Source organism: Electrona antarctica (assembly GCF_951216825.1).
Source record: "Electrona antarctica genome assembly, chromosome: 4".
Lineage (NCBI taxonomy): Eukaryota > Metazoa > Chordata > Actinopteri > Myctophiformes > Myctophidae > Electrona > Electrona antarctica.
Window position 1 is genome coordinate 40,600,109 of NC_136809.1, and position 24,671 is coordinate 40,624,779.

At 41.0% G+C, this 24,671-nt stretch overlaps 2 protein-coding genes across 3 annotated transcripts; one reads left to right on the top strand and one right to left on the bottom strand.

The window, feature by feature from the left end:
• Positions 1-3,209: 3,209 nt before the first annotated feature.
• On the bottom strand, positions 3,210-11,590 carry cct4 (chaperonin containing TCP1, subunit 4 (delta)). The gene is made up of 13 exons (XM_079499456.1): positions 11,303-11,590; positions 10,441-10,493; positions 10,268-10,357; positions 9,812-9,920; positions 9,265-9,529; positions 7,035-7,167; positions 6,603-6,742; positions 6,367-6,463; positions 6,000-6,110; positions 5,511-5,641; positions 5,165-5,399; positions 4,016-4,129; positions 3,210-3,392 (listed from the first exon to the last, which is right to left on the bottom strand). Exons 1-13 carry the CDS (start codon positions 11,415-11,417, stop codon positions 3,375-3,377), a joined length of 1,611 nt encoding a protein of 536 aa, XP_079355582.1. The 5' UTR covers positions 11,418-11,590; the 3' UTR covers positions 3,210-3,374.
• A 13-nt stretch (positions 11,591-11,603) lies between these two features.
• pus10 (pseudouridine synthase 10) lies at positions 11,604-22,439 on the top strand. 2 transcript variants are annotated; one of them, XM_079499454.1, is made up of 18 exons: positions 11,604-11,736; positions 12,238-12,371; positions 12,779-13,081; positions 13,197-13,283; positions 14,133-14,167; positions 14,286-14,400; positions 15,102-15,178; positions 15,639-15,684; positions 16,253-16,317; positions 16,755-16,840; positions 17,537-17,662; positions 17,775-17,831; positions 18,168-18,244; positions 18,344-18,399; positions 18,553-18,670; positions 19,849-19,991; positions 20,358-20,457; positions 21,964-22,439. In XM_079499454.1, exons 2-18 carry the CDS (start codon positions 12,246-12,248, stop codon positions 22,000-22,002), a joined length of 1,656 nt encoding a protein of 551 aa, XP_079355580.1. In that variant the 5' UTR covers positions 11,604-11,736; positions 12,238-12,245; the 3' UTR covers positions 22,003-22,439. The 2 variants fall into 2 exon arrangements, with proteins under 2 accessions (XP_079355580.1, XP_079355581.1); XM_079499455.1 differs by lacking the exon at positions 11,604-11,736 and adding an exon at positions 11,747-11,851.
• Positions 22,440-24,671: the final 2,232 nt, after the last annotated feature.

Below are 24,671 nucleotides of genomic sequence, written 5' to 3' on the forward strand. Positions count from 1 at the left end.
AACACATCTTCACGTCATGTTTGTATATTTTTCCTACAACTGGCTTTGTTAGTTTACGTGTCTGTTCGTACCAAAAAATGAGCATGGTTGCTATGGTCACCCAGTTCATCCGGGTGTGATTTCAGCTTTGTTAGTTTACGTGTCTGTTCGTACCAAAAAATGAGCATGGTTGCTATGGTCACCCAGTTCACACGGGTGTGATTTAATTACGTCAGACATTACGTCAGACCACAGCTGATCAGTCTATATAAGACCTTACACCACTCAGTTCACACGGGTGTGATTTTTGCTTAACTTGTAACATTTTGGACAAAATAACCAATTTAAATCGAGGTGCCCGCAAAATGTGGCAGCGGTGGTCGAACGGATTGCGGAGCGGTCTTGATACCGGAAGGTCGCCAGTTCGAATCAGCGGTCCGACACGTTCAAATTACCACCGCTGAAGTGCCCTTGAACAAGGCATTGAACCACTACGATGAAATGTTCTATGAGCAGGGCCTGGCTGGAAACAAGTTCTTGAGCTTAGCCCAGATACCCTGGGTAAATATAGTAATCATTTCATTTCATTTCACCTAAGCCTAGTATGTAATTCCATAGTGGACAGTGAAGTACATTTAAGTTTACTTGAGTGGCCTACTATTGTGTTTGTGTGCAGTACTATTTATTTATAGTTATAAATTTCAATTACAGCAATGTGTTGATTTATATCTATATCCCTCTCTCTCTCTCTCTGAATTGAATACATAGGACCACAATGGAAGTCCCCAGCACTTTTTTGTGTTATCCTTTTAGCACAAGTATTTTACTGTACATCCGTGCTGTTTTAAAATGTTTTACTAATAAAGTATTCAATCAATAAAAAAACAAAAAAACATGACTATATACTTTGTCCACTACTGCATGTGATCAAAGTAAAAAACAAAACTTTGGCAGTGCCACATTAGACTGTTTCAAACCTTTTATGACAAAGATTGACAATCCTTGAGCATAGGACTTGAATGATTAATGGTACAAAACCGTTTAATGAATAGTATAATTTAATGAATATATAAAAAGATGGCACCAATGCACAAGGTTCTTTAAGTATGCTAAAATGTGAAATCACAATATAATTTATCAGAAGAAAACAAAATCCCGTGCCAGTAGGCCTACTCATGTTGCACCATGCTACATTACAGTAGGCCTACTCATGTTGCACCATGCTACATTACAGTAGGCCTACTCATGTTGCACCATGCTACATTACAGTAGGCCTAGTCATGTTGCACCATGCTACATTACAGTAGGCCTACTCATGTTGCACCATGCTACATTACAGTAGGCCTACTCATGTTGCACCATGCTACATTACAGTAGGCCTACTCATGTTGCACCATGCTACATTACAGTAGGCCTACTCATGTTGCACCATGCTACATTACAGTAGGCCTACTCATGTTGCACCATGCTACATTACAGTAGGCCTACTCATGTTGCACCATGCTACATTACAGTAGGCCTACTCATGTTGCACCATGCTACATTACAGTAGACCTACTCATGTTGCACCATGCTACATTACAGTAGGCCTACTCATGTTGCACCATGCTACATTACAGTAGGCCTACTCATGTTGCACCATGCTACATTACAGTAGACCTACTCATGTTGCACCATGCTACATTACCGTAGGCCTACTCATGTTGCACCATGCTACATTACAGTAGGCCTACTCATGTTGCACCATGCTACATTACAGTAGACCTACTCATGTTGCACCATGCTACATTACAGTAGGCCTACTCATGTTGCACCATGCTACATTACAGTAGGCCTACTCATGTTGCACCATGCTACATTACAGTAGGCCTACTCATGTTGCACCATGCTACATTACAGTAGGCCTACTCATGTTGCACCATGCTACATTACAGTAGGCCTACTCATGTTGCACCATGCTACATTACAGTAGGCCTACTCATGTTGCACCATGCTACATTACAGTAGGCCTACTCATGTTGCACCATGCTACATTACCGTAAAAGAGGTCTACATCTGTTCAACCCTAAAACTACAGTAAATCCTCAGTGCACACATGGACCCTTCATTTTAATTTTCTGGCTATTTCATTCGAACACGATAAAAGGACTTTGACTTTGGGTTATGAAAGCAGTGAGTGCTCTTTGAAAGTGGTCCATTTTCAAGGCACACTTCTTTAGGGTGGAATGGGGTAACAGGCCCCCTTACGAAAGACGTCTATATAATGATCAATTCAAATTAATTGATATTGAATATGTTGTGAATGCTTAAGACAATACATGTATAGGAGTACTAACCTGAAACATACATTTGATGTTAGTTATACAAGAACAAAAATTGATTATAGCTGATTATTTATCCTATGCTATAGCATTCACAGTGACATACCAAAATATGTGAGGTCTAATTTTATTACATTGGGTTTAGGCCGGGGATGACAAAAATACACCCGATCTACTATGAATCACCGCAAATAGCAAAGTTTGTGACCTATCTGCAAAATAAATGCTTACCAATAGCTTTCTTCACAAATTAGTTCATACTATACTCTATTAATATACTCTAGTCTACTATCACTTCTCAATTTGTTCAAACCCAACTACCTTGGGAAACTTTGAAAATGTGGGTCACAAATACATCACCACATTTGGAATAGTGGCTATGGCCTTTTTTGACCCAAGGAGTTTTTTGTGCAAGACAAATGCTTGCAAATGCATTCAGAACCGTGACAACCTCCTAGTTCGACCCGCCATATGATCCTTAAAGCAGAATGAAAAAATGTAAACTTTGCATGTGTAGCATTACGCGGCAGCGGGGATTGAACTCTGGTTCCACTCTGCCACTCGCCAGACCAAGGCGCAACCTACCGTGCCAATAGGGCTGAGCCTGATTGGCAGGGCTGTTGCGGGCTGGGTCTTGGCTGGGGGCTACAATCACCCCCCCCCCCCCCCCCCCCCCCCCCCCAAATGTCAGGTCTGGATGGCATCTTGCAGTGTGTGATACCTAGTCGGCGAACAAACGTTTAGTGTGAAAGCCACAAAGATATGACAGCATATTTAAAAAAGAAAAAAAAAACTCCTGTGTGTTAAATACATAACGATCTGATGACTCCCCGACAACTATAAAAGTCCTACAGTGTGTAGGGCCTATTATTCAGGTGCAGCTCATAAGAAAATCACGCAGGAAGGAGCTGGAGTGTCAAAAAAAAAAACAGGATTTTTTTATTAAATTATGCAAATTATGCAACTTAACAACTACAGAGGACATCCGAACAGACAGATCTAAGCAAACACAGTCCAATGATCCTTTGTGGTGCCAACAGCCATAACGACAGAACTGGACGAAAACATAACTTCTTAATTCCGAGTGTTCACCTGCAAGAAAGGACAGAAAGCAGCTTTTCAGTACAAAATTACACTACAGTTCTGTAATAAAAGAAAGACATTCCATTTCCCACTTCACCTTTAGTGATAGATAACATGTTTGGAACTCTATAGGTGCTGTAAAACTTGTACATGGAAATGCAATATGATAAAGGACATGGTCTCAACAGGTGAGCAGAGATCTTCGCCTACTGATACGTCTAGTGACATCTAAATTCAATGAATGGACTACAACTTTATGGCAACAATTTGAAGAGCAACAGTATCACAAAACCAATGCAATCCTGGAATTTAGATTTCCACAGATGAATCAGTAGATGGAGATCTGATTGCCTGGCTACTTAGGTCCCTATTTTTGTACGTGCCTTACCCCTTATCCATAAACTTCTTTGCCTTTTTTACTTTTTTGAATAGTTCAAATAGCCTATCTACAAGCCTGCGTGTTTAGGCATAAGGGGTAAGGCACTGACGAAGATAGGACTCTTAAGTGAAGATAAAACATGCTTTTCTGAAGTTTCCACAATGTTCCATTGTCTGTTACTTTAGTGCACATTATGGTTTACAATTAATATACGGTACTTTTAGATCAGTTTTAGGTGGTAGGGGTCTCTTACCACATCATCTATCTTGAGGATGCTGCGAACAGTCTCAGTGGCCAGAGTCAGAGCACTGAGGGACACAAGCAGAGGCTGAACTACCAGCTCCTCCAGGATGTTGGAGATACCGCCCTGTGAGACAACACAAGGAGTTCATTACACATATCCTTCAAGAGATATGGATTTGCATTGCATGAAAAACAAACAAATAAGGGACACAGAATGACCAATAATGTGGGGGCATGTGGAAAATGTCTAAATGTCTAATCCTCAGAAAAGAAAACGTATTGTTACACCTTTTCGGTCCAAATTAGTTTTGTGCCGTTTGTTGTGACAAACTCTGTACAAGAACGAAATAAAACTCAATTCATTCATGGATGATGGAATGGATAGTAGTGATGCACCGAATATTTGGCCACAGAAAATGGCAAAAAAAAAAAGTATTTTCGGCCTATTCGGTTTCGGCACCAATAGGCCGAAAATATATTACCGAATAGTGTATGCAATTAATGCATTCAAAAGTGCTGAAAAAATGTTTTATGGACCCATAAGTGATTATTATTTAAGTTTTGCTATAATCATGTCTTGTCATAATCAGGTAGCTTTTTTTTTTTTTTGTATGTTTTTTTTTTTGTGGCTTTCGCTTTTATTTTATATATTTTTATGGAGGGATAGACAGTAGGCTGACAGGAAATGGGGAGAGAGATGGGGGGGTGACATGTAGTAAAGGCCGTCGGGATCGGGAGTCGAACCCGCGGCACACTGCCAGACTGGATTACCAGCCAAGGTGCCTGGACCGCTGAGCCACGGCCCAGGCCTAAATCAGGTAGCTTTAAGGTGCAGCCATGACAGCAATGGTATAGGAAACAAGATATAATATTAATCATATTCGGCTATTCGGTTTTCGGCCAACTGTTTCCTATATTCGGTTTCGGCCAAGAATTTCCCTTTCGGTGCATCCCTAATTGATAGATATTCAGACAGATACGTATAGATATACAACAAGATTAAAATGTTTAATGAAGGCTAAGGCTTTTCACCTTTCACTACACAGTAACTTTTGTACTTTTCTTCTCTTCACATAGGTCTATAACCCCTGAACTGTTCAACTTAGCATGAACGAAAAAGTAACCTCATATTTGATGAACAGCGATGCAGCCAACACACCTTGCGGACATTGATGCCAGCATTGATCTCCCCCTGGGCGTGCCTGTTGCGGAGCTCTGTCACAGTGGAAATGGGATTCAGCCCAGCGTTCTCTGCCAGCGTGGAGGGGATCACCTCCAGTGCGTCGGCGTAGGCACGCACACAGTATGCCTCCATGCCTGCCAGGGTGCGGGAGTACTCTGCCAGCCGCAGCGCCAGCTCGATCTCTGGGGCCCCACCACCGGCGATAAGAGCCCTGAGGGACAGACAGGGAGCAGATTAAAGGAAGGGTTGAATCAAACATCGGTGATGTCTTAAATCTGGCATTCAGTAGCTAACCCAGAAAGGAGATGTTTGGGAAACATACCTCTTCTTGACCAGGCAGCGAATGACACACAGTGCATCGTGCATGGAGCGCTCAGCCTCCTCAATCACCAGCTTGTTGGAGCCACGGACCACAATGCTCACAGTCTTACCAGGATTGGCAACGCCTGTGATCTGCACAGACAACACATCAGGAAGTCAACCAACATGGTACTGGATATGGGTATAAATTAGTATTTACTGTAAACAGTTATTACTATTGAATATAAAAAGACATTGGCCAATGAACAAGTTGACTGCCAGTCTGCCACAGGGTGGCGATAGAGGGTAGTTAGCTGTGCTAGCCAGATTAGGGCAGAGTATAATGTTTTCACATCCGGGTTCCTAGCTCGCAGACCTCCATTGTAAGAAACGGCTCATATTAACAGTTGGAATAAAATATAAATGTGCATTACAACTAACCATCTCAAGTGTTATTCCATACTATGCATAGGATTAGCATGAGCACTTTGAGAATAAAGCTACAGCATACCTTGACCAGCTTGCCAGAGCCGTCCAGATTGACCTCTTCTACCAACTCAGCTGCGCCCAACATCTCTGGTGTGAAATGGTCAATATGGGCAATGGGCTTGGTACCAATTGTCTAAAAATAGGGGACAGGAGAGAGAGAGAGTCAGTCACTTCATTCATACACTATGAGAAAGGTCTTCAATTCAAAGGATTTGTTTTAATGCAGCAAATGTAATTAAATCCAACATTATAACTTAAGCAGTTCAGGAACATTAGAACTGTCAGATTCAGTCACTACAGTGTGTATATTTAACCAGCAGTGTTATAAAACATGGCTACAATTAGGAGGCAGCTTGTCACAAGACTGATGTTAAAAGTTAGGATTTTACCTTGCAGATGAATTCAATTTCTTCCCTCTCAATTTCCTTGATGACCATGATCTTCATTTTGTTGAGAAAATGCAGAGCCAGATCACTCATAGCATCTCTGTAGGATAAGGTTTGGTATCAATATCAAGTCTTTGAAAACTTAATTTAGTGTTGACTGTATGACACTTTCAACATTCACTAAATTCTCATCATGAATCATATATGGCCATCAAAAATAGAAATTCAAATAGGGTTACCTGAGGATAGATTTCTGGATGAGCAGGACATTGCAGCCTGCCTTCTTAATCTGTTTGATCAGGTTGAGGATGTAGGCACGCTCTTCTCTCAGCACACGGTCCATCTGGGCATAGTCTGACACTACAATCTGGTTGTCCATCTGGACACCAGTGGGAAAACACAGATTTCAAGGGAAGAAAATGGTCACAATGTTGTTTTATCTGATAAGAGATACACTAGAACTGCTGACAAATACTATCAGTCAACTTTTTGACTGATAGTATTACTTCACATTAGTGCATTAAGCAACTATATCTACTCATGCCAAACAGTTGAAGACTACAAGAGACCAGGTTTAGCACCACTGCGTTCATAGAGGTAACAAATGCATAAGTAGTCCATCATCACAAATAATACAGCCTAAAATTCAAGCGTATTAGTTGGTAACTCACATCCGTTTTGGGAGGGGACAGGCAGAACTGGATCAGGCCGATCTTTGCCTTCTCCACACGGTTAACACCAGTGTTGACCACCTTCTGTGTCAGCACCAAACCATCAACCAGCTCACAGTCGTCAAGGGTCCCACTGCACACAAAAGTACTGGGTTAGCAGTTAGCACCAACAAACTAATAAGCCATGTGGATGACCCTGTGTCCACTAAAAATAATTATAATGCTCTACCTACCTCATGTACGGCACCTGCTGCCATCTTTGTTTTAACCTGTACCATATTTCTAACCTGTAGGTATGTATCATGTACATACCTGCTACTTTTATAAATGTACAATTATCTTTGATGATTTTATTCCTCTTCCCTTCCTCTCTCCTCCCCCATCGTTCCTGAAAGCTGAATTTCTCCCACATCTTTATACTTGTAAACCGGTGATGTGACAATAAAGTTGATACTGATCTCTAGGACCGACTGTCCACTCAGTTATTGGCAAGTGATCAGATCAGCCAGGTGAATTCAGTCATCAACGACCTATCTGCGCTGGTTGCTGTGGTAATGACATAGGCACGCGTAATGCTGCTCACACATTGCAATATGTGAACTTCTAGATCAGCCATTTTCAGTTTCAAGTATAAATCTGACTTCAGTGTCCCGAGTGTCCAGAGACTGAGGTGCATTACAAACCTTACCACCCAAGAATGTGGTTCAGAATGCCAAGTCATGTGCAGTATATATTCTTTTGATATTCTACTGTTAGACTGATGATCCTGGATTACCATTTCATGGATTACCTTGTTTTCCTTGCTTACTTTTTGTTGGCATTTTGATCAAATAGTCAGGCAGCCGACATGCTTCTTTTGTTTAAAGTGGGAAATTTGGTATATAGTCTTTTTTATTGGCCTAAAATATTGTCTATATACTGTACATACATTCATGAATCCACTTGCTGACCGGCTGTCGCTATTGGGCAATTTTTTGTATTGGGGTTTCTTCTGACACACCCATTAACATCCTGTATAAGGCCAAACTGTCAAACTTTCCTTATGCTTTAAGTAGCATGTGACATGTCAAACTAGGGGGTTTTCATGATTCTGAATCCATTCAAAGTTAATTTTGCACAAAAAAACACTCCTTGGGCTAAAAACAGCCACAGCCACTTGCAAATGTGCCCAAACTGTGCTGACCTCATCCCATTTGTCATGACGGCTATGGCCATTTTTAGCCGAAGGAGTGTTTTTTTGTGCAAAACTAATGCTTGGAATGGATTTAAAATGATGAAAGCCCCCTAGTTTGACATGTCACATGCTACTTAAAGCAAAAGGAAAGTTTGACCTTTTTGCCTGCCATAGGATGTTAATGGTAGGGTCACAAGAAACCCCTATAAAAAAAATGCCCAATAGCGACAGCCGGTCAGCAAGTGGATTCATGAATGTATGAATATAGACAATATTTTAGTTCAATAAAAAGACTATATACCAAATTTCCCACCCCACAAGCCCGGCTGCCGGACTAAAACCAATGGGATTCCAATCTTGATGGAACAAAAATCAGATTTGGGCTGCCAGTGTGAACATAGTGAAAAGTCACTGCTGAACACATCAATTCTACTTACCTAGCAACATATCTCAACATTGGAGAAATACATCACTTATTGATAATTGAGAGGATTGTTCCTTTGAGGTAAAAAGGTCTCCGTCGGAAACCATATTATATATAAACAAAACCCAACATCTGCACTACAGCTGTAACGGTTAACATGTGATTTATTGTACTGTTATTACTGTGCCCACGTAACGTTTTTCATAATGATGCATTCCATTTATTTTCATGGCGTGGCTCTGCAGGATGCTAGCCATCTATAAGAGGGTAGGTGAGGTGACGGTGTCTCTCTCTGAGCTCTGGTCTATAGGCGTTAGGAGGACCTATGTGACTCTTCTGGTATTATCTCCGGTAGGGCAGTCTCTCGACTTTAGCAAAAATAAAGAATATACTTTTGCTATTCACCCAAAACAAAGATGGTTTTAATGTGTTGAAAGCCTAAAATGTGTGTGGAAAGACTCTCATCCCCCCACCTTTTGTGGAAAATCCACCGGACAGATTTATTTTGTTACTCCAGTCCAGTGCGCCACCTACAGATATGGTCAAAGTTCCGGCTAAAGTCTTGCTCAAATTAATTTGTTTCCATGATTCGATTTGTTTTTTTACAAATAGATAACGATTTGATGGTTTACCCGAGCTTCTTGACAATGCGGATGTCATGAAGGTCCACGCCAGTCGCCGTGGCGGGGTCGATAACCCTCATCACGGCATCCACACTCATGGGCGCCAGCAGGCTGGAATACTGGGACACCACCTTGGAGGACAGAGAGGTGGTGGCGCTGTTGAGCAGTGTCTCACGGTCACTGAGCAGCACCGGTGTGCTCATGTTGGTCAGCACCTCCACACCCTTGTCCACGGCTTTCTGGAAGGACTCTGAGATAGTGGTTGGATGGATACCTGGCCGAGGGATGAACAGAACACTAATTTACAAGCCGCGATGGGCACAAAATCAGTCTGCCCAAAAAGTATGTTGTGTGGCAATACATTTATTCAACACAATCTCGAGTGATTCTTACTAGAAATACTACTATAGTGCCGACTTTATGATGGTTCCTGCCAACCCCCCCCCCCCCCCCCCCCCCCCACCCCGGAACCTCGAATGATGTCACATGGTAGCTTTTACAGAACCGAATAGTTTTTTCGGCTCTAGGAGTATGAATCGGCCCATACAGTACGTACCCTTCTGGAGTAGTTTGGAACAGGCATCAAGCAGAGCTCCAGCGATCACCACCACAGAGGTTGTGCCATCACCAGCCTCAATGTCCTGGGCTTTGGACAACTCAACGAGCTAAAAACACACACCCTGACACATTAGCATCCCGACCTCACAGTATTGGTGAGTAATCTTACCGGGGCGTGGTCACAATTTTTGGTCCAAAATTTTCAGTATTTATTTTAAAACTGCTTAGAGAGTAACAGATGAGATGAGACTTATCGCATGTTGTTCTGTAACTAAATTTCAGGGCAATAGTTTCAAAGTATATACATTTTGACCTGCCACTCACTATAATAATGTCCTACATAAAAAATAAAACCTGACTCATTTTCAGACAATAAATGAAAAAATAACGTTTATATTCAGGGATGACCATCACATTACAGCACTTGCCACTTAATGTTTCAAAAAACATATACCATTTTAGCTGCAGGGTGGAGCACTTGCATCTGTTTCAGGATAGTGGCACCATCATTGGTAATGGTCACATCACCCTTCCCATCCTGGATCTGAAACATTTACATCCAGTTTATAGACACATGCATGAAACGAATCTGTTAAAAGAACCAAAACAAAGACCATTTCCATTTACCATCTTATCCATGCCCTTGGGTCCGAGGCTGGTTCTGATGGCATCTGCAACAGCTGTCAAAAACAAATCATTCAGTCAGTATATATATTTTCTGCAGAGCACACCACGTCCATACAGTACAAATTCATAGACACCGTCTGATGAAATTAAAAAATCACAGCAACCAAGACATCAGTCATCAGTAGCGTGCTTTACTTTATAAATAAAATGCCTTTTATAGCCGTCTAAGTGCTCATCGGTTTGACAGCGTTGTTATCATGACTTTTGTAATAAAGAATGGCAGTGTATTGAGTGTAAAGCCTAACGTACACATTATACCTCGTCTTTAGCTCTAATACGCATTAGAGCTATGGACCAGAGCTACCTTGTCTTCTGATGGTGTCGCTTGCAGAAAGGAACAGATCTATTAACAGTGGCAAAATTCTGGGTGAACTTTTGGCTTAGTGTTAGGCAAGGCTAAGGTTGGGGTGTGTGTATCTGCTAATGTGATTTAAAACTCAAGAAAGCCTATAGCTTGTTTCCATTGGGATTGTTCATATTCAATTAATCAGAGAATAGACAATGCATTAGGATTGCGGTTGGGGCAGAGGTTGGTATGGTAGTTTCTAAAAATTCAGTTCTAGCAGTACATGAACTTCCTACTCTTATTATGTTGAGTCATGTGCATTGTTGCAGACAGTGCATGATGCTGAAACAGCCCAGCCTGGGCCAGGCTAGTTACTAGCATCCTTGTGATGGATGATACAGGGAAAAGAGTCGTCGTAGAAACTGATCGTGAACACACACGCGCAAGTAAGGGACACGCACAGACACACACGTTTAGAAATAAAACCTGAGAATGCCACATTAGAATGTTTAATACCTTTTCCAGCAGATATATTACTGAATCGAATCTGCGCCGGCTTATCGCGGTCCACATACGCCCCTCCTTTGTTTTTGCCCAGATTGCCTCCGCTCAGGATTCTTGTCGTCGCCATCACTTCAGGTATCCTTACTTAACTTTCGTGGTAAATTGTAAAGAAATTGTAAAGCAAAGACTTCGGATGAGGGCTAGATGAGCGCCGGTGTCGATGGGTTCCTTTTGGGCTAAGGATGGGTTCAGATTTATAGACGTGCTCCTGCTTCAACTCAGAACCTTCCAGAGCCACCGGCTGCGACTCTTGTTAGGAAAGAAAGGACCCAGCTGCAAGACGCTTGGAGATGACGTGAAATAGTAGTCTAGAGATTTGCCCACGGGGGTTACATGTGCGGATCGAAGAAAACTAGTCTTTTTATAACAATAATACCAATTTAAAGGTAAGCTGATCTGGGCTATTTTGATTTGTTTATTTTTGGCTGAGCCTGAGTCAGTATACTGTAGCAGAAGTATTTGGGGGATTGAATTTGCTAATCTTTCCAAAGATTTTTGTGTGTGAGTTATGCTTGTTTTCTTGAATTCACACTATTAATGAATTAATGCTCAAAGTTAGCTACGTTACGTTACGTTACACAACCGGTCGAATAAACCATGTTTTAAGTTAGTTTTGAGTATGTATTCTTGGTTGGATGTATTTTGTTGATGTAGCGTAACTTGTCAGCTACAAAGTGGATTATGTTTGCACTTTGCAGTGATGGTGAGCCAGATAAGATAAACCAACACCACATGCATTCCATAATATGTTGCTGGAAACCCTACATTTCCAACTAAGATTACAAAGGGTCACACATAATTGTGTGCAGCGTCAGTGTGACGGAAGAACAGTATGGGACCATGCGTACAGTAGGAAACATTTTTCTGTGTGTCCTGAACCATTCCAGATTGTACCATGCTGCCCCTGAAGGAGAAGGACAAACCTATAATCAAGAAGCTGCTGTCAGCTGGATGCTGTGCACACTGTGTGCTCAGATTCTGCAGTGTGCGCACGGCAGGTGCCTACCAGAAGCCCTATGAGGTAGATCACTAACATTAAGGTTAACTGAACTAACTTTGATATTAACCTAGGGTGACAGGCGGACACACACAGCTTGAAAACAGGACAATCCCGGCCAAACCAGGACGTCTGGTCACCCTGCCTAGGTTAACCAGTACTTGAACCATAATATCCCTAACATTCACCGAAAATAGGCAAGCCAAAATCTGCAAATCGAAGTGAGGATATTACAATAATGGTAGCATGAGCTGGTTGGGTAAATTAAGCTGTTTTAGTCTTATCGGGTGTGGAGCCTCTTTGTGTGTAATAACCTGTTGAAGGAAATCAATATCCACGGGTGGGTCTTCAGTCTGCACATTATGCAAAGTGTTGTCTAGTTACTGAATACACTCCTTGTGCATAACATGCATTTTCTTTAATTCCTTCAGGATACAGTCAAAGAACTTCAAGTTTTCATACGTGATGCAGCGAACAACTTACAAGACACATCCGTACCAGAACCCACAGGTGGAAACGACGCTGAAGGTTCATCAGTACCAGAAGAACCCACCGAAGACCCACCGAGTAAAAAGATGAAGCTGTCATTGACTGACATCAAACCAGAGGGAGGCTCTGATGATGTAGTTTCCATGGCAACAGACCAAGTCAGCCTAAAAGCCAAGGAGTCACGTGTGTGTGCAGTATGCTTAGGCATTCTACCAGAGTTCAGCGATAAAACCAATGCCATGAAGGTGTGTGTTCAGACTCTTTAGGATCTTATTTATCATTTGTCACTGGCATCATCATGGCGCTGTTGGGTGACATCAGTGAAATCTGAGGTTAACCATTCTTTTTCTCTTGATGCAGATTGTGGAGGCAGTGAAGACAGGAAACTATGAGTGTGACAGCATGATGCTGTCCGTCTCTCTCCCTGCTCAGCTACGTGTCAGAGAGGTGTGTGTTTCTGTGTGAGAGAAAGAGAGAGAGAAGCCCTTTAGAAAACACACACACACGGAATGCATTCAGTTAATCATGCAATTAAGCATTTGGATATGTAAAATGATGCTATTGTGAATTCTGTCTGTGAAAATCTACCCTGTTAAAGGGAATGTCATTCAGGTAAAAATGATGTATACAGTGTTATTCTTGTTGGCAAGGGCAGCACCAAAACTATGTACATGAATATTCTGAACAACCAACTTCTAAAGCCGGAAACCAAATACTGTAATCCCGATTGTACTCCATTGTGTTGTGACATTGCTGATCTATTGAAAATGAACCAAAAACGTTGACTTGGTGGATACTTGTCTTCTCCTTTCATCTAAATAAAACTTGTTCTCATACAACAATCATCCTATTGTTGTCAGTCACAGACATGTGATGCAAGACAGTCTTTAGTGTGACATCACAGAATTGGAGACCATACATTTCAAAGCTGTTACACTTCAATTAGTAGACGTGTGCCTATAAGGCTTAATTTATACTCTGTCTGAAAGTAGCAGATCTACATGCTCAATTTCTTTGCATTGGCTATTACATTGTGAATAACATAATGCAAACTAATAAGAATGCATTGTATTATTTTCTGTTCACAACTATTGTACAAAGGAGTGTATCAGGATCCTTACCACTGTTTGTGGATATGTTCAAGTTTGTTGCAATCTCCACAGAAAGGAACACAGTCATTTATTTGTAGTCCTCTGACACTGTTGTAACGATGTAATTTATTAGTAGTCCTCTGACACTGTTGTAACGATGTAATTATGCACCATTTATAGCCCCTGTTACTTTTTTATCCCTCAGCATTCCTGTTGGCTGTATGTGAAGAAGGAAGTGAGGTAATCTTCGGCATCTTTTCTTTACTGTACTGAAATGCACTGCACATTTAACTGCACATGTGTTTTTCAAAATTACAGCATTTATCTAATGTCTTTGCTGGTTGATGTCTGTGGATAGAGCCAAGTTGATGACTCTAGACCAGGATGATGTCATCATGGTGAAGGAGGCTTTCAAGTGGATCGTGCAGAGCCACATCAACAAGGAACTTGGAGGCGTTACCATGGTCACAAAGGTACATGACCCTTAGACCTGGAAATGTACAATCTTACAAAGAGTGCCTGAATTGATGGCTAAAACGGAAATAGCAAGACATTCCATCTCTCGTTTACTTCCCGTATCTTTGTGAAGTGGGCAGACGCCTATTTAGGAGACCAGAAGCAGGTTGGAGTCTATTCATTCCAATGGAAGATTGAACGTGAACACAGCTTCTGAACCATGAATTAGCTCCATGGTCACTGAACTAAATATTAGACCCGATCATCACAAGCCACACAATATGATTTTCATACTAAAATGACTTTTTAGCAAGACAAATCAGGAGAAAATTACTTTATCAACCTTTCTCTGTCCCAGCAACACACTCTTGTGGGATCTAGTACCAGTAAACATAGGACCCTGGTGCCCACTTAGGAGACCATTTGTAGGATTTATGTACCATGTTGTCTCTAGTTGTTCCAATTGGGATGGTGTATCTTCCTACGTTAACAATCTTTGTTTGAGGACATGTGAGCAGCTTGTTCAAGGAGACTAGGAAGTCATGGGCAGAGAATATATTAGTCACTCTGTCATTGTCAGTGTACCGATATGTTATCTTATCTACTTAAAATGCTTGATAATAGGGCTCTCACTGCATATATTTTGGTCACCCAGCCATTATATTTCACTCCATTACAGTACAGTAGTGTCCATATTCTCTTGTCTCCTGTGAAACAGATGATGATCTTTCAGAGTGCACTAGAGGTCAACCTCAGTTTCACCCACCCCGAGACAGACAAAGACTGCCACTTTCTGTAAGTTCACTTTGTACAGAGAGAGAGAAAAGCATATTAGTTACATTCTAAGGATTACCCAGAGAAGGTAGTAGTGTTTTTTGTTTTAATATTTTGTGTGCGTGCGCGGGCGGGCGCGCCGTTCAATAACGAGGCCGTCTCTTTGGCACCGAACCTGAAAATGTATTTTCTGTGAGACTTTACAAACACTTAACTTTACAAATACTCTATAGCTATAACAATGACAACTATCATAATAATAATGTTAAATGCTTATTTTAACACAAGAGAATCACTGCACAGGACAAAAGTAAAAATGCCAGCCAATATATCTAGCCCAATGCATGTCTCTTGAAGTACTATAGAAGATAATTGTATAATTTAAATACGGTGGAACATTTGTCAGGTGTGTGGCTGAAATCATAAAGTGAAGGTTAATGAATTGAGAGTTGGTTCAACTATCCGTCTTTCTCTCACGTAGTTCCACAACATGTCCAGACGCCTTCAGACCAACTAAGAACAAAGAGGTAAGAAAAATAAAGATCTCAAGATAATGTATTTTATATTGTACCAGCTAAAATTGTTTAGTTTGGACAGTATATCTAACGATCAAGGTTTTTTTTTGGACATGCATAATATCCAAAAGATTTTATTTACCTAAATATATATCGTCTGATGGAAACCTCAAATGTCCAGAACTGTTACTTTTCAGGATTAAAATACAAAAGTATCAAAAATAGCAGATTGACAAACTCAAAACAAGTTTCGAACTTGCAGATCTTGTGTGTGTGTGTGTGTGTGTGTGTGTGTGTGTGTGTGTGTGTGTGTGTGTGTGTGTGTGTGTGTGTGTGTGTGTGTGTGTGTGTGTGTGTGTGTGTGTGTGTGTGTGTGTGTGTGTGTGTGTGTGTGTGTGTGTGTGTGTGTGTGTGTGTGTGTGTGTGTGTGTGTGTGTGTGTGTGTGTGTGTGTGTGTGTGTTTCCCTTCCTCTCATTTAAAGGTGTATGGTGTCCTGGCCACAGCATCACAATAAGTTAATTTCGTTTGGAATAAACTCCTTTCCGCTTCCATTGTTTTTTTCCCCCTATTTTCTTGTAGTCAATGTACACGAGAATGGCAGTAGTCAAAGCCCTGGACAATATACGTGAGGACAAGTTCACTGCGTAAGTGTGACAAGCTGAGATACAATGTTATAGGTCCAGACCTGGGGCTGGAACTATCCATTAAATTCTTTGTAATTATTCTACTGATTGCATTTGAGTAATTGAAAAATGGAGAACTGCTCTTTAATTGTAATTGTTTAGCGATTTAATCAAAAATTCAAATATTTTTTCTTAAAATTATCGATTGAATCTGATTTAGTCTGATTAACCACTTACTGCCGTAGTTTGTGCTTTGTTGTACATTGGTGTCACATGAAAATAGCTGAACTACAAGTTCACAGTGCTTTGCATCATGACACAGTTTCAACTAAACTGATAATCTTTTTTATAATTGATTAAATCGATTGGTTGGATTAACTGTTGTACCCCTAAACTGGCCGTCACTTAATAATTGATTATCTTTTGTAATAATTTGTAAATGTCTTCCTTTTGTTTAGAAACTACCCATGTCCTCCTATACAGCCGACAACCAAGTGTACAACACAGGAGATCCAGTGTGTTCATGCATCTGTCTTTGTGGCTGGTACGATATTATGATATATTGTCGTCATGTTTGAGTAGATGCATGGTCTATGCTCTGTGTATTATAAACCCTGACATAGAGCTTGTAGATTGCACTATTTATGAAATGGGTATATGGGATTAAGTCATAATGTATTTGTGTACGTTTGGGTCCATGGGTCAAGCTGAAAACATTTGGGAACTGCTTGACTCTAGTGCAGGAGTTCCCAAACTGCAGTTCATCTGTGTACACCTCTCAACTGTCTTTTTCTTTTTCTTTTTTTTTACAGTTGGCTTGAAAAGCCAGCTGTCCCGATCTAGTGCCGATATTTTGATTATTTTCATGATTGGCTGGCCTCTTAAGGCAATGGGAGACTAAGCCCTATACGGCCAATGGGAGACTAAGCCCTAAACGCCCCTTTCAGGCCAAAAAGCCTTTGTAAATTACATTTAATTTCTTGTTTATCATCAGCTACAATTGTACATTGCAATATGTGCATAATTTCAATTATGTCCTCTCACTTCTCATTTTAATATTCATGGTCGTAAATCTGTACAAAATGTGTTATTGTTACAGTTAATTTAAGGAGACATACTGTATAAAGCCTAGTATGGCTCTTGTATTGGTCTGGCCCTGGACAGACGTGCCTAGAAGATGCACTCCATCATGTCTTTCCTATTCTCATCTCTGTTTCCCCCTGTGTGTGGTGGCATTTAGGGAGGTACAACAAGTTCTCTCGCACCCTGCCTCAGACTCCATGGGTGATTGATGGAGAGAGAAAAATGGAGTCTTCAGTGGAGGAGCTGATCGCTGCGCCAATTATTAGCACTTTCAGAGCAGATGGTGGGTTCAAATTAATTTGCCTAGCTAAATAATGACTGAGACAGTACACAGTGTTTGTAATGTAAAATGTGTTGACAATCAAACATGCTGTCAACTGTTGATTTGTGGACAGGCTTCAACTTCTCCTCATCTGGAAGAGAAGATGTTGATGTTCGAACTCTTGGAAATGGTGAGAGCCCCCCAAAAGTGCCTTTGCGTTTGTTGTCCCTTCAAATTCAAATAAACTCCTTACTGGATTTATACACTGGTAACTTATTTCACAGTTACACCTCTAAACTAATTTGTCAATTGACCTCACTGTGTGTGTGTGTGTGTGTGTGTGTGTGTGTGTGTGTGTGTGTGTGTGTGTGTGTGTGTGTGTGTGTGTGTGTGTGTGTGTGTGTGTGTGTGTGTGTGTGTGTGTGTGTGTGTGTGTGTGTGTGTGTGTGTGTGTGTGTGTGTGTGTGTGTGTGTGTGTGTGTGTGTGTGTGTGTGTGTGTGTGTGTGTGTGTGTGTGTGTCGACAGGTCGTCCATTTGCAATGGAGCTGATGAATCCTCATCGAATCAGGTTGACCAAACAGGAAGTAAAACAGATACAAGAGGTACTCTCTCTCACTAGGTGTGTGTGTGTGTGTGTGTGTGTGTGTGTGTGTGTGTGTGTGCGCATTCACTCACACGTGCTGTACTTGTTCCCCTCATAGACCATCAACAAATCTTCAGACAAAATCAGTGTGAGAGATCTACAGATTGTATCGAGGTATATATATCATTTTCTCTGACGCACACACCACACATGCACGTTGGTTCCAGACTGGACATCTGTGTTGCAGATGTCTTGTCTCTCTTTGCTTCTACAATGACTTGTCTAAAGAAAATGAAAAGCAAAACACTGTCACCTGTGTGTTGTAAGAGACGCCATGGCTCATATGAAGGAGGGTGAAGAAGAGAAAACGAAATCGTACACAGCTCTCGTCTGGAGCCAGAAACCCCTACAGAAAGAAGACATCACATTTATCGACGACATTAAAGTGAGTGTGTTTCCTGACACACAACATTCAGGAATCTCTACATGCATACACACATATATATCTTCTTATCTGGCTCACAACTGACAGCGTAACCTGCAGTACTGCTGAAACCAGCAGTTAATGGAATAGAATACAGCACTGCATATGAGTCGAGTGCATAATAATACACCCATCGACATGTGGTAGAGCAGTCTCTGGGGTGTGAGGAGGATATTGCATTTGGGCCCTCAAGAAATTGGCAAAACACTTGGATGTTAACATTGACCGCCAGCAAAACCTCCAGCGCTGTCAGCTACCACCACCATATACAGCTCTCAGTTTTACTTGGAAAACTCTTCTGTTTCCCTTCACCAAAAATCAGGAAGTGAAATCAGCTTTGTTCAATCCACCTTAATCTGAGCCTCTAAAGATCGGTGCTCCCATAGCATTGTGCGGGCTGCCATCTTGCTACAGGCAAAATACAGTGACCTGAGCATTGCTTAGCGACGGGGAGCGCTGCTTTGCGGTAAATATTAGCGAGACGATTATGAATTAATAAAAAGCCCCAAAACACGTTAATAAAATTAACAATAAACATGTAAAACACGTTTGTGATGGTCAATGTCTAATACTACATTAGTTCTAGTGATCTAATCAGCCGGATCATAACATACTATGAAAATGCACAAATCCAGAAAAGGTTGAGCACCACTTGCAATGTTTTTCTGTTTTAATAACAATGGCCTCTGCCTTTACCTTGGGCGCAAAATGCTTAAGTGTGAACTCTTTCAACTTATGTTAATTCCTTGTTGTATACAAATAAGAGCATGGTTGAATATAGTGATTTACATTGAATTTATAGTCCAGATCGTGCTCCAGTGTTGCTTGCAAAAACAAACGGGTTTAAAACCTAACGTGTCACAGAGACGTGTTGTTAGTTTGTTATTATGTACTATGAAAACGTGCAATTCCTTTTAGTTGGTCCGTCACCCCCTCATGACATCGTGTGTGTGTGTGTGTGTGTGTGTGCATCGTGTGCATCGTGTGTGCATCGTGTGCATCGTGTGTGTGTGTGTGTGTGTGTGTGTGTGTGTGTGTGTGTGTGTGTGTGTGTGTGTGTGTGTGTGTGTGTGTGTGTGTGTGTGTGTGTGTGTGTGTGTGTGTGTGTGTGTGTGTGTGTGTGTGTGTGTGTGTGTTAGGAATTGATAATAAACCAGAATACTCCTCTGAGGGTGCTGCATCGCCGGGCGTTGGCAGTCCGAAAACGTATGATCCACAATATGAGCACCCGCTTTGTGGACCCACATCACTTTTACCTGGGGCTCAAAACCCAGGCTGGGACGTATCCTTTAATAACACACAGTCACACACACACACACACTTTTAATGGATGCTTTAAAACATTTAGGTTATACACTTTTCTGTACCACTCTGATTTACTGTATATGCATACAGTTAAATAGTTTCACTGTTCTTCATCTTCTTTTGATTTCTTACTGAGAATCTTCACGACAGAGATGCTGATGGTGCATTTTACACACACACACACACATACACACACAAACACACAAGGAGGAGAAAAGTGGTTAGTTACAAATGGCTGTAGGTCTACTCTGGAGAACAAGGCCTAATTAATATTTCTAACAATTGCATCCTGTTTAACATTGCCAAAACTGTGCACAGACTGCTCCGTAACCATGATTCCCAGTTACATCAAGGAGTTTGTCCATGGGGACTTTGGTCGTACAAAGCCTAACCTTTGTGAGCTACTGAAGACAGACGCAGACATCCTGGAGCTGGATGTTGAGGTGCGACCATCTGACCTCGGCTAGCCATGGTTCACATGACGCTCATACTACACGAGAGCCATGGCTTAACTTCCGCCTGTTTTACGCAATCGCTACATTTACATTGTAAACATGTACATAAACATTCAGATTTCAAATAAATAAATAAAGTACTCACCACGTGGGCCACGGGTGTTAGAAGTTTACTGGGACAGCGATTAGGGCATTGGCTTTCAACTACGTGCCCCTGTCGGTCGGGAGGAGTGTGGCACTCTGAAACACTGGGTGTGTTCGATATAGGCATGCTGACCGCACTGCCAATACAGACTAATAGGTGATTGCGCTCCCGGTGTGCAACTGTGAATTTTCCAAACAAACCCCATTTGAGAAAAGTAGCCGGGCTGCTCAGATAGAAATGCTTTTATTAAACAACGTCACGGGACGCAGCAATGCTAATCGCTGTCCCAGCAAATTCCTAACAACCGTGGCACACGTGGTGAGGACTTTATATTTGAAATCGGAATGTTTAAGTAAACGTTTTCAGTGTAAATGTAGCGATCGCGTAAAACTGGCTTCATTTGCGTCATGACTGTCATGATTATGATTCATGTTTCAGGGCTAGACCTCGGCATGAATTAAATGTTTTAAGAACATTCTTAAATTAATGAAAGCTCTTGGGAAAGCCAACATGGCTTTCCCAAGCCATGTTGGCTCTTCTCTACTGAGATCTGACAGGCCAGAATCATGTTCCATGATGATTCCATAGCTAACATTGAGCATAATTTAACATGTATGCTTAATGATTTCCAACTCAAGTCTTGTCCGCTATACTTTTATTCATAATTGGTGTGTATCTACTACTTTCTTTCCCATGTGAAGAAAGGGAATCGAACAGCATTTTCAGGTCCTTTCAGTGGTATCAATAGAGCATGTAAGTGTGATAGCCTCTAGAGGGTGCCTTTGGCTGCATCTGCAGGAAAACTTCACTTGTAAAAAACGTGTATAAAAAAAAGAAGATAAAAACACTTGTAGTGGATTGCTGTGCAAGTGTGCATAACTGCATGTCCCTTTTATTTGCAGTGACATGCATCCAAACCTTCCAGGTTTCCTTATCACATTGAGTACCTTGCAGACACTTTATTCTCCACTTTGTAGATTCTGACTACTTATCTGGATTGGTGAACTTCATTACTTTATCATTAATGTATTCCCTGGTGAGCTGCCCAGTTTGTCTCAGTGCAGACAGCGTGGTTCGGGTAATCGAGCAGAGATTTCATTAATTCATTGGATCCCTTTCTACTCAAACAGTTGGTACATTGACAATTGACATTATCTATCCCAGTTGTTTTAAAAAGTGTTTTGTGCCCAAGAGCTTGTAGATCAGCTATTTGTGTTCATTACTGAACATGTGTGCCTATAATGACCTGCCCAAAATAGTGACACCAGGTTGAACGTGGTTAAGGTTGGTTATACTATTTAATATCTAAATGCAATGTTGAATTTATGTTATTGTGTTTGCCCCCTCAGTCTGTTGATGTGGACTGGCCACCCGCTATACCAGAGTGACCCTGCCTATCTCACTACACCAGTGACCACTTCTGGAGTCTTCAAGAGTCCTAAACAAAATGCTTTCTGTTAAAAGATTCACTTTCAAGTCTTTACTTGAAAATTTCCTTCAAATTTTAAGTTAATCTTGGAAGTATTGAGTTTGATAAAACTTAACAAAAAGGACCATCTTTGGTGATTGGCTTATAATGAAACAAAGATTGTACTTGGAAAAGCCATCCCTAGAAGACATTATGGAATTTTGTTTGTATGAAGTGAATGTTGTATAAACTGCTTAAAGAACATTCAATGCTGTTGAAGAAAGGAGGAAAAAAAAGTTTTTGTTTTGTATCTTGTCTTAAGTTTTCATTGTGATTTACCCTTTCATTCCTTTAGAACATTTTGTGAAACTCTTCAAGTTCTGTCTTTCCAATAAAGACACTGTTCCATACCTCAGATTTTGTGATGTAGCAAATGAGTTTAACTGGAGATTTGCCCCAAAATGGGATCTACCATATGGAAAAGAATAGCATTGTTGTAAAATGATCACAAAATGGTATCTTGTTACAAAGGACCAACACGTGAATTTACGTCACTGTATCCTAAATATTTATGTTGAATGGGGACCTCAGGTAAATGATCAAGTGATGAAAGATTTCACACCAAAACCCTGAAATGTATTCTTTTAATTTAATTCAAAATAAATACTACCACGGCAATGCAAGTCCACTATTGGGTTCTTGCCCTAATGTTTTGGTAAGAAAACAAACAAGCAAACGATCAAAAAAAAAAAAGTTTGGATAAAAAAAAACGTCTTCAGTTAATGCATCCAACATCATCATCATCCTTCAGCAACTTTCAAGTGGTGCCTTTTGACTCGACAACAGAATGGGTTACACTGTCTAGAATGACACAAACATAAATAAAACGGGTACTATGGTACAAAAGGGTGGGGTGGGGGGGGGATCAGAACAACCTGATGAAACCAGCACTGCAAAAAACTTCACCATGGTCCCACGTTTTTTTTTCTTCTATTTTTTTCCTTTTTTAAACAAGAGGGGAGGAGTCTGTAGAAACAAACGTTACAGTGCATACTCCACAGTTAAATCCATGTCCTCTCACACAAACTTGGATGGATGCTGCATGGCCACACCCACTGGACCAAGGCAACAAGAACAGCCAGGCTCGCTCATCTCCCCGGAAACATCCTCTCTGAACATACAAGTCGACGCAGCGTTAAAAAAAAAAGAAGAAAAAAAAAAAGGATTGAGGGCTCCAGTCCTTGACACTTTTTTTTTCTCTTATCCTTTTAATATTAGTTCGGAGTCATTTTTCTTTCTTTTTCTTTTTTTTTCTCGGTCACTTCTTTTCAGCAAGCTCGAAGTACAGTCACACACAAACAAGTTCATGTCTGTCAAGATGCCACGAAAGAACAAAAACAAAAAAGGCATTGCATATTTACATTACAAAGGTGGGGGAAACATCTTTCCTTATTACACTCCCTTCCCTCAACACAGTCTGCATATGCCAGAGTCTCACGGCTCAGTTTCATGTGATATGATCAGTGACTTATTGATACAGTCAATTGAGATTAAAATCAAGTGTGAATACATTTATTTTTAATGTTTTTTGTTATATCAATATTGATTCGTCATTGGTCAGACTCAGAACCCCTGACATTTTGCTATGGTAGTGTGTGTGTGTGTGTGTGTGTGTGTGTGTGTGTGTGCGCGCGCGCGCGCGCGCGTGCGTGCGTGTGTGTGTTTGCATGCGAGTTTTCCTTTCACCAATACTGATTTCTTAAGTCCGTCACAGCCCCCGCGATGGCAGGGCTCACAGCTATAGTTTATTATTAGTGTTTGTGTGTGTGCTATGACAGCATAAGGTTTGACTCACATGTCCCTCATACAGTAAGCCACGTTCATTGTGTAAACATCCATACCACTAGTTCTACAGCTATGAGAAAGAAAAATAAAACAAAAAGGTCAACCATAACCTAAAAATGACTGAGGAAAAAAGGCCCATGTTTAAAACTATAGTAGTAGCTTCTCTTCCCTGCTGGGTGTACGAAGCCAGAACAGTATCTCATCTGAGTTGTATGTGGTTGTGCTCTGTGTTGCCTGAGTGAACCGTGCAGTTTCTTGGCAGGTTAGTGTTTCTATTAAAAAAAAAAAAAAAAAAAACAGGAAAATAAATTGGATTTAAAGAAATGTATAATAAAGAGAAAAGAAAAAAACACTGCAACAATTACGGGAATGATATAAACTTCTCTGTTCCATTTTCTTTCTCTTGTTCATTTTCTTTGTATTTTTCCTTTCCTGTAGAGTGTAGACAGTGATTTTTGTTGCCATGGGATAAGGGAATGTGCACTACCATGGCGATGTATGTGAAACAAAAGTTGGGTTTTGAAGCCTAGTTTATACTACTTGTGTAGATATACAAGCTTGGCTCGCAATGCATCGCAGAGCGAGACATGAGCTTGTACATCTGCTATTTTTGGTGCACGACACCCGTGCACAACTAAGTATAACTTCGGCTTTGAGTGAACCACGAGCCATGCACGCATGCTGCCTTCAAGTCCTCCTGGGAAATATCTACTTGCGAGTTTGGAAGTTGGTTTTGGTTGGAAACAAAATGGACGCTGTAGAAAGACTTATTTTGTGCTACTAATACAGGATCCGTATTCGGTC

What these genes read in the sequence shown, in the direction of transcription:
- cct4 (XM_079499456.1), bottom strand. Translation starts at nt 11,417, where the DNA reads ATGGCGACGACAAGAATCCTGAGCGGAGGCAATCTGGGCAAAAACAAA. An exon ending in ATCCAGAAATCTATCCTCAG is followed by an intron (nt 6,464 to 6,602) that starts GTAACCCTATTT and finishes CTTATCCTACAG; the next exon opens with AGATGCTATGAGTGATCTGG. An exon ending in CTGGCATCAATGTCCGCAAG is followed by an intron (nt 4,130 to 5,164) that starts GTGTGTTGGCTG and finishes GTTGTCTCACAG; the next exon opens with GGCGGTATCTCCAACATCCT.
- pus10 (XM_079499454.1), top strand. Translation starts at nt 12,246, where the DNA reads ATGCTGCCCCTGAAGGAGAAGGACAAACCTATAATCAAGAAGCTGCTG. An exon ending in CCTACCAGAAGCCCTATGAG is followed by an intron (nt 12,372 to 12,778) that starts GTAGATCACTAA and finishes TAATTCCTTCAG; the next exon opens with GATACAGTCAAAGAACTTCA. An exon ending in CTCAAAACCCAGGCTGGGAC is followed by an intron (nt 19,992 to 20,357) that starts GTATCCTTTAAT and finishes CATGATTCCCAG; the next exon opens with TTACATCAAGGAGTTTGTCC.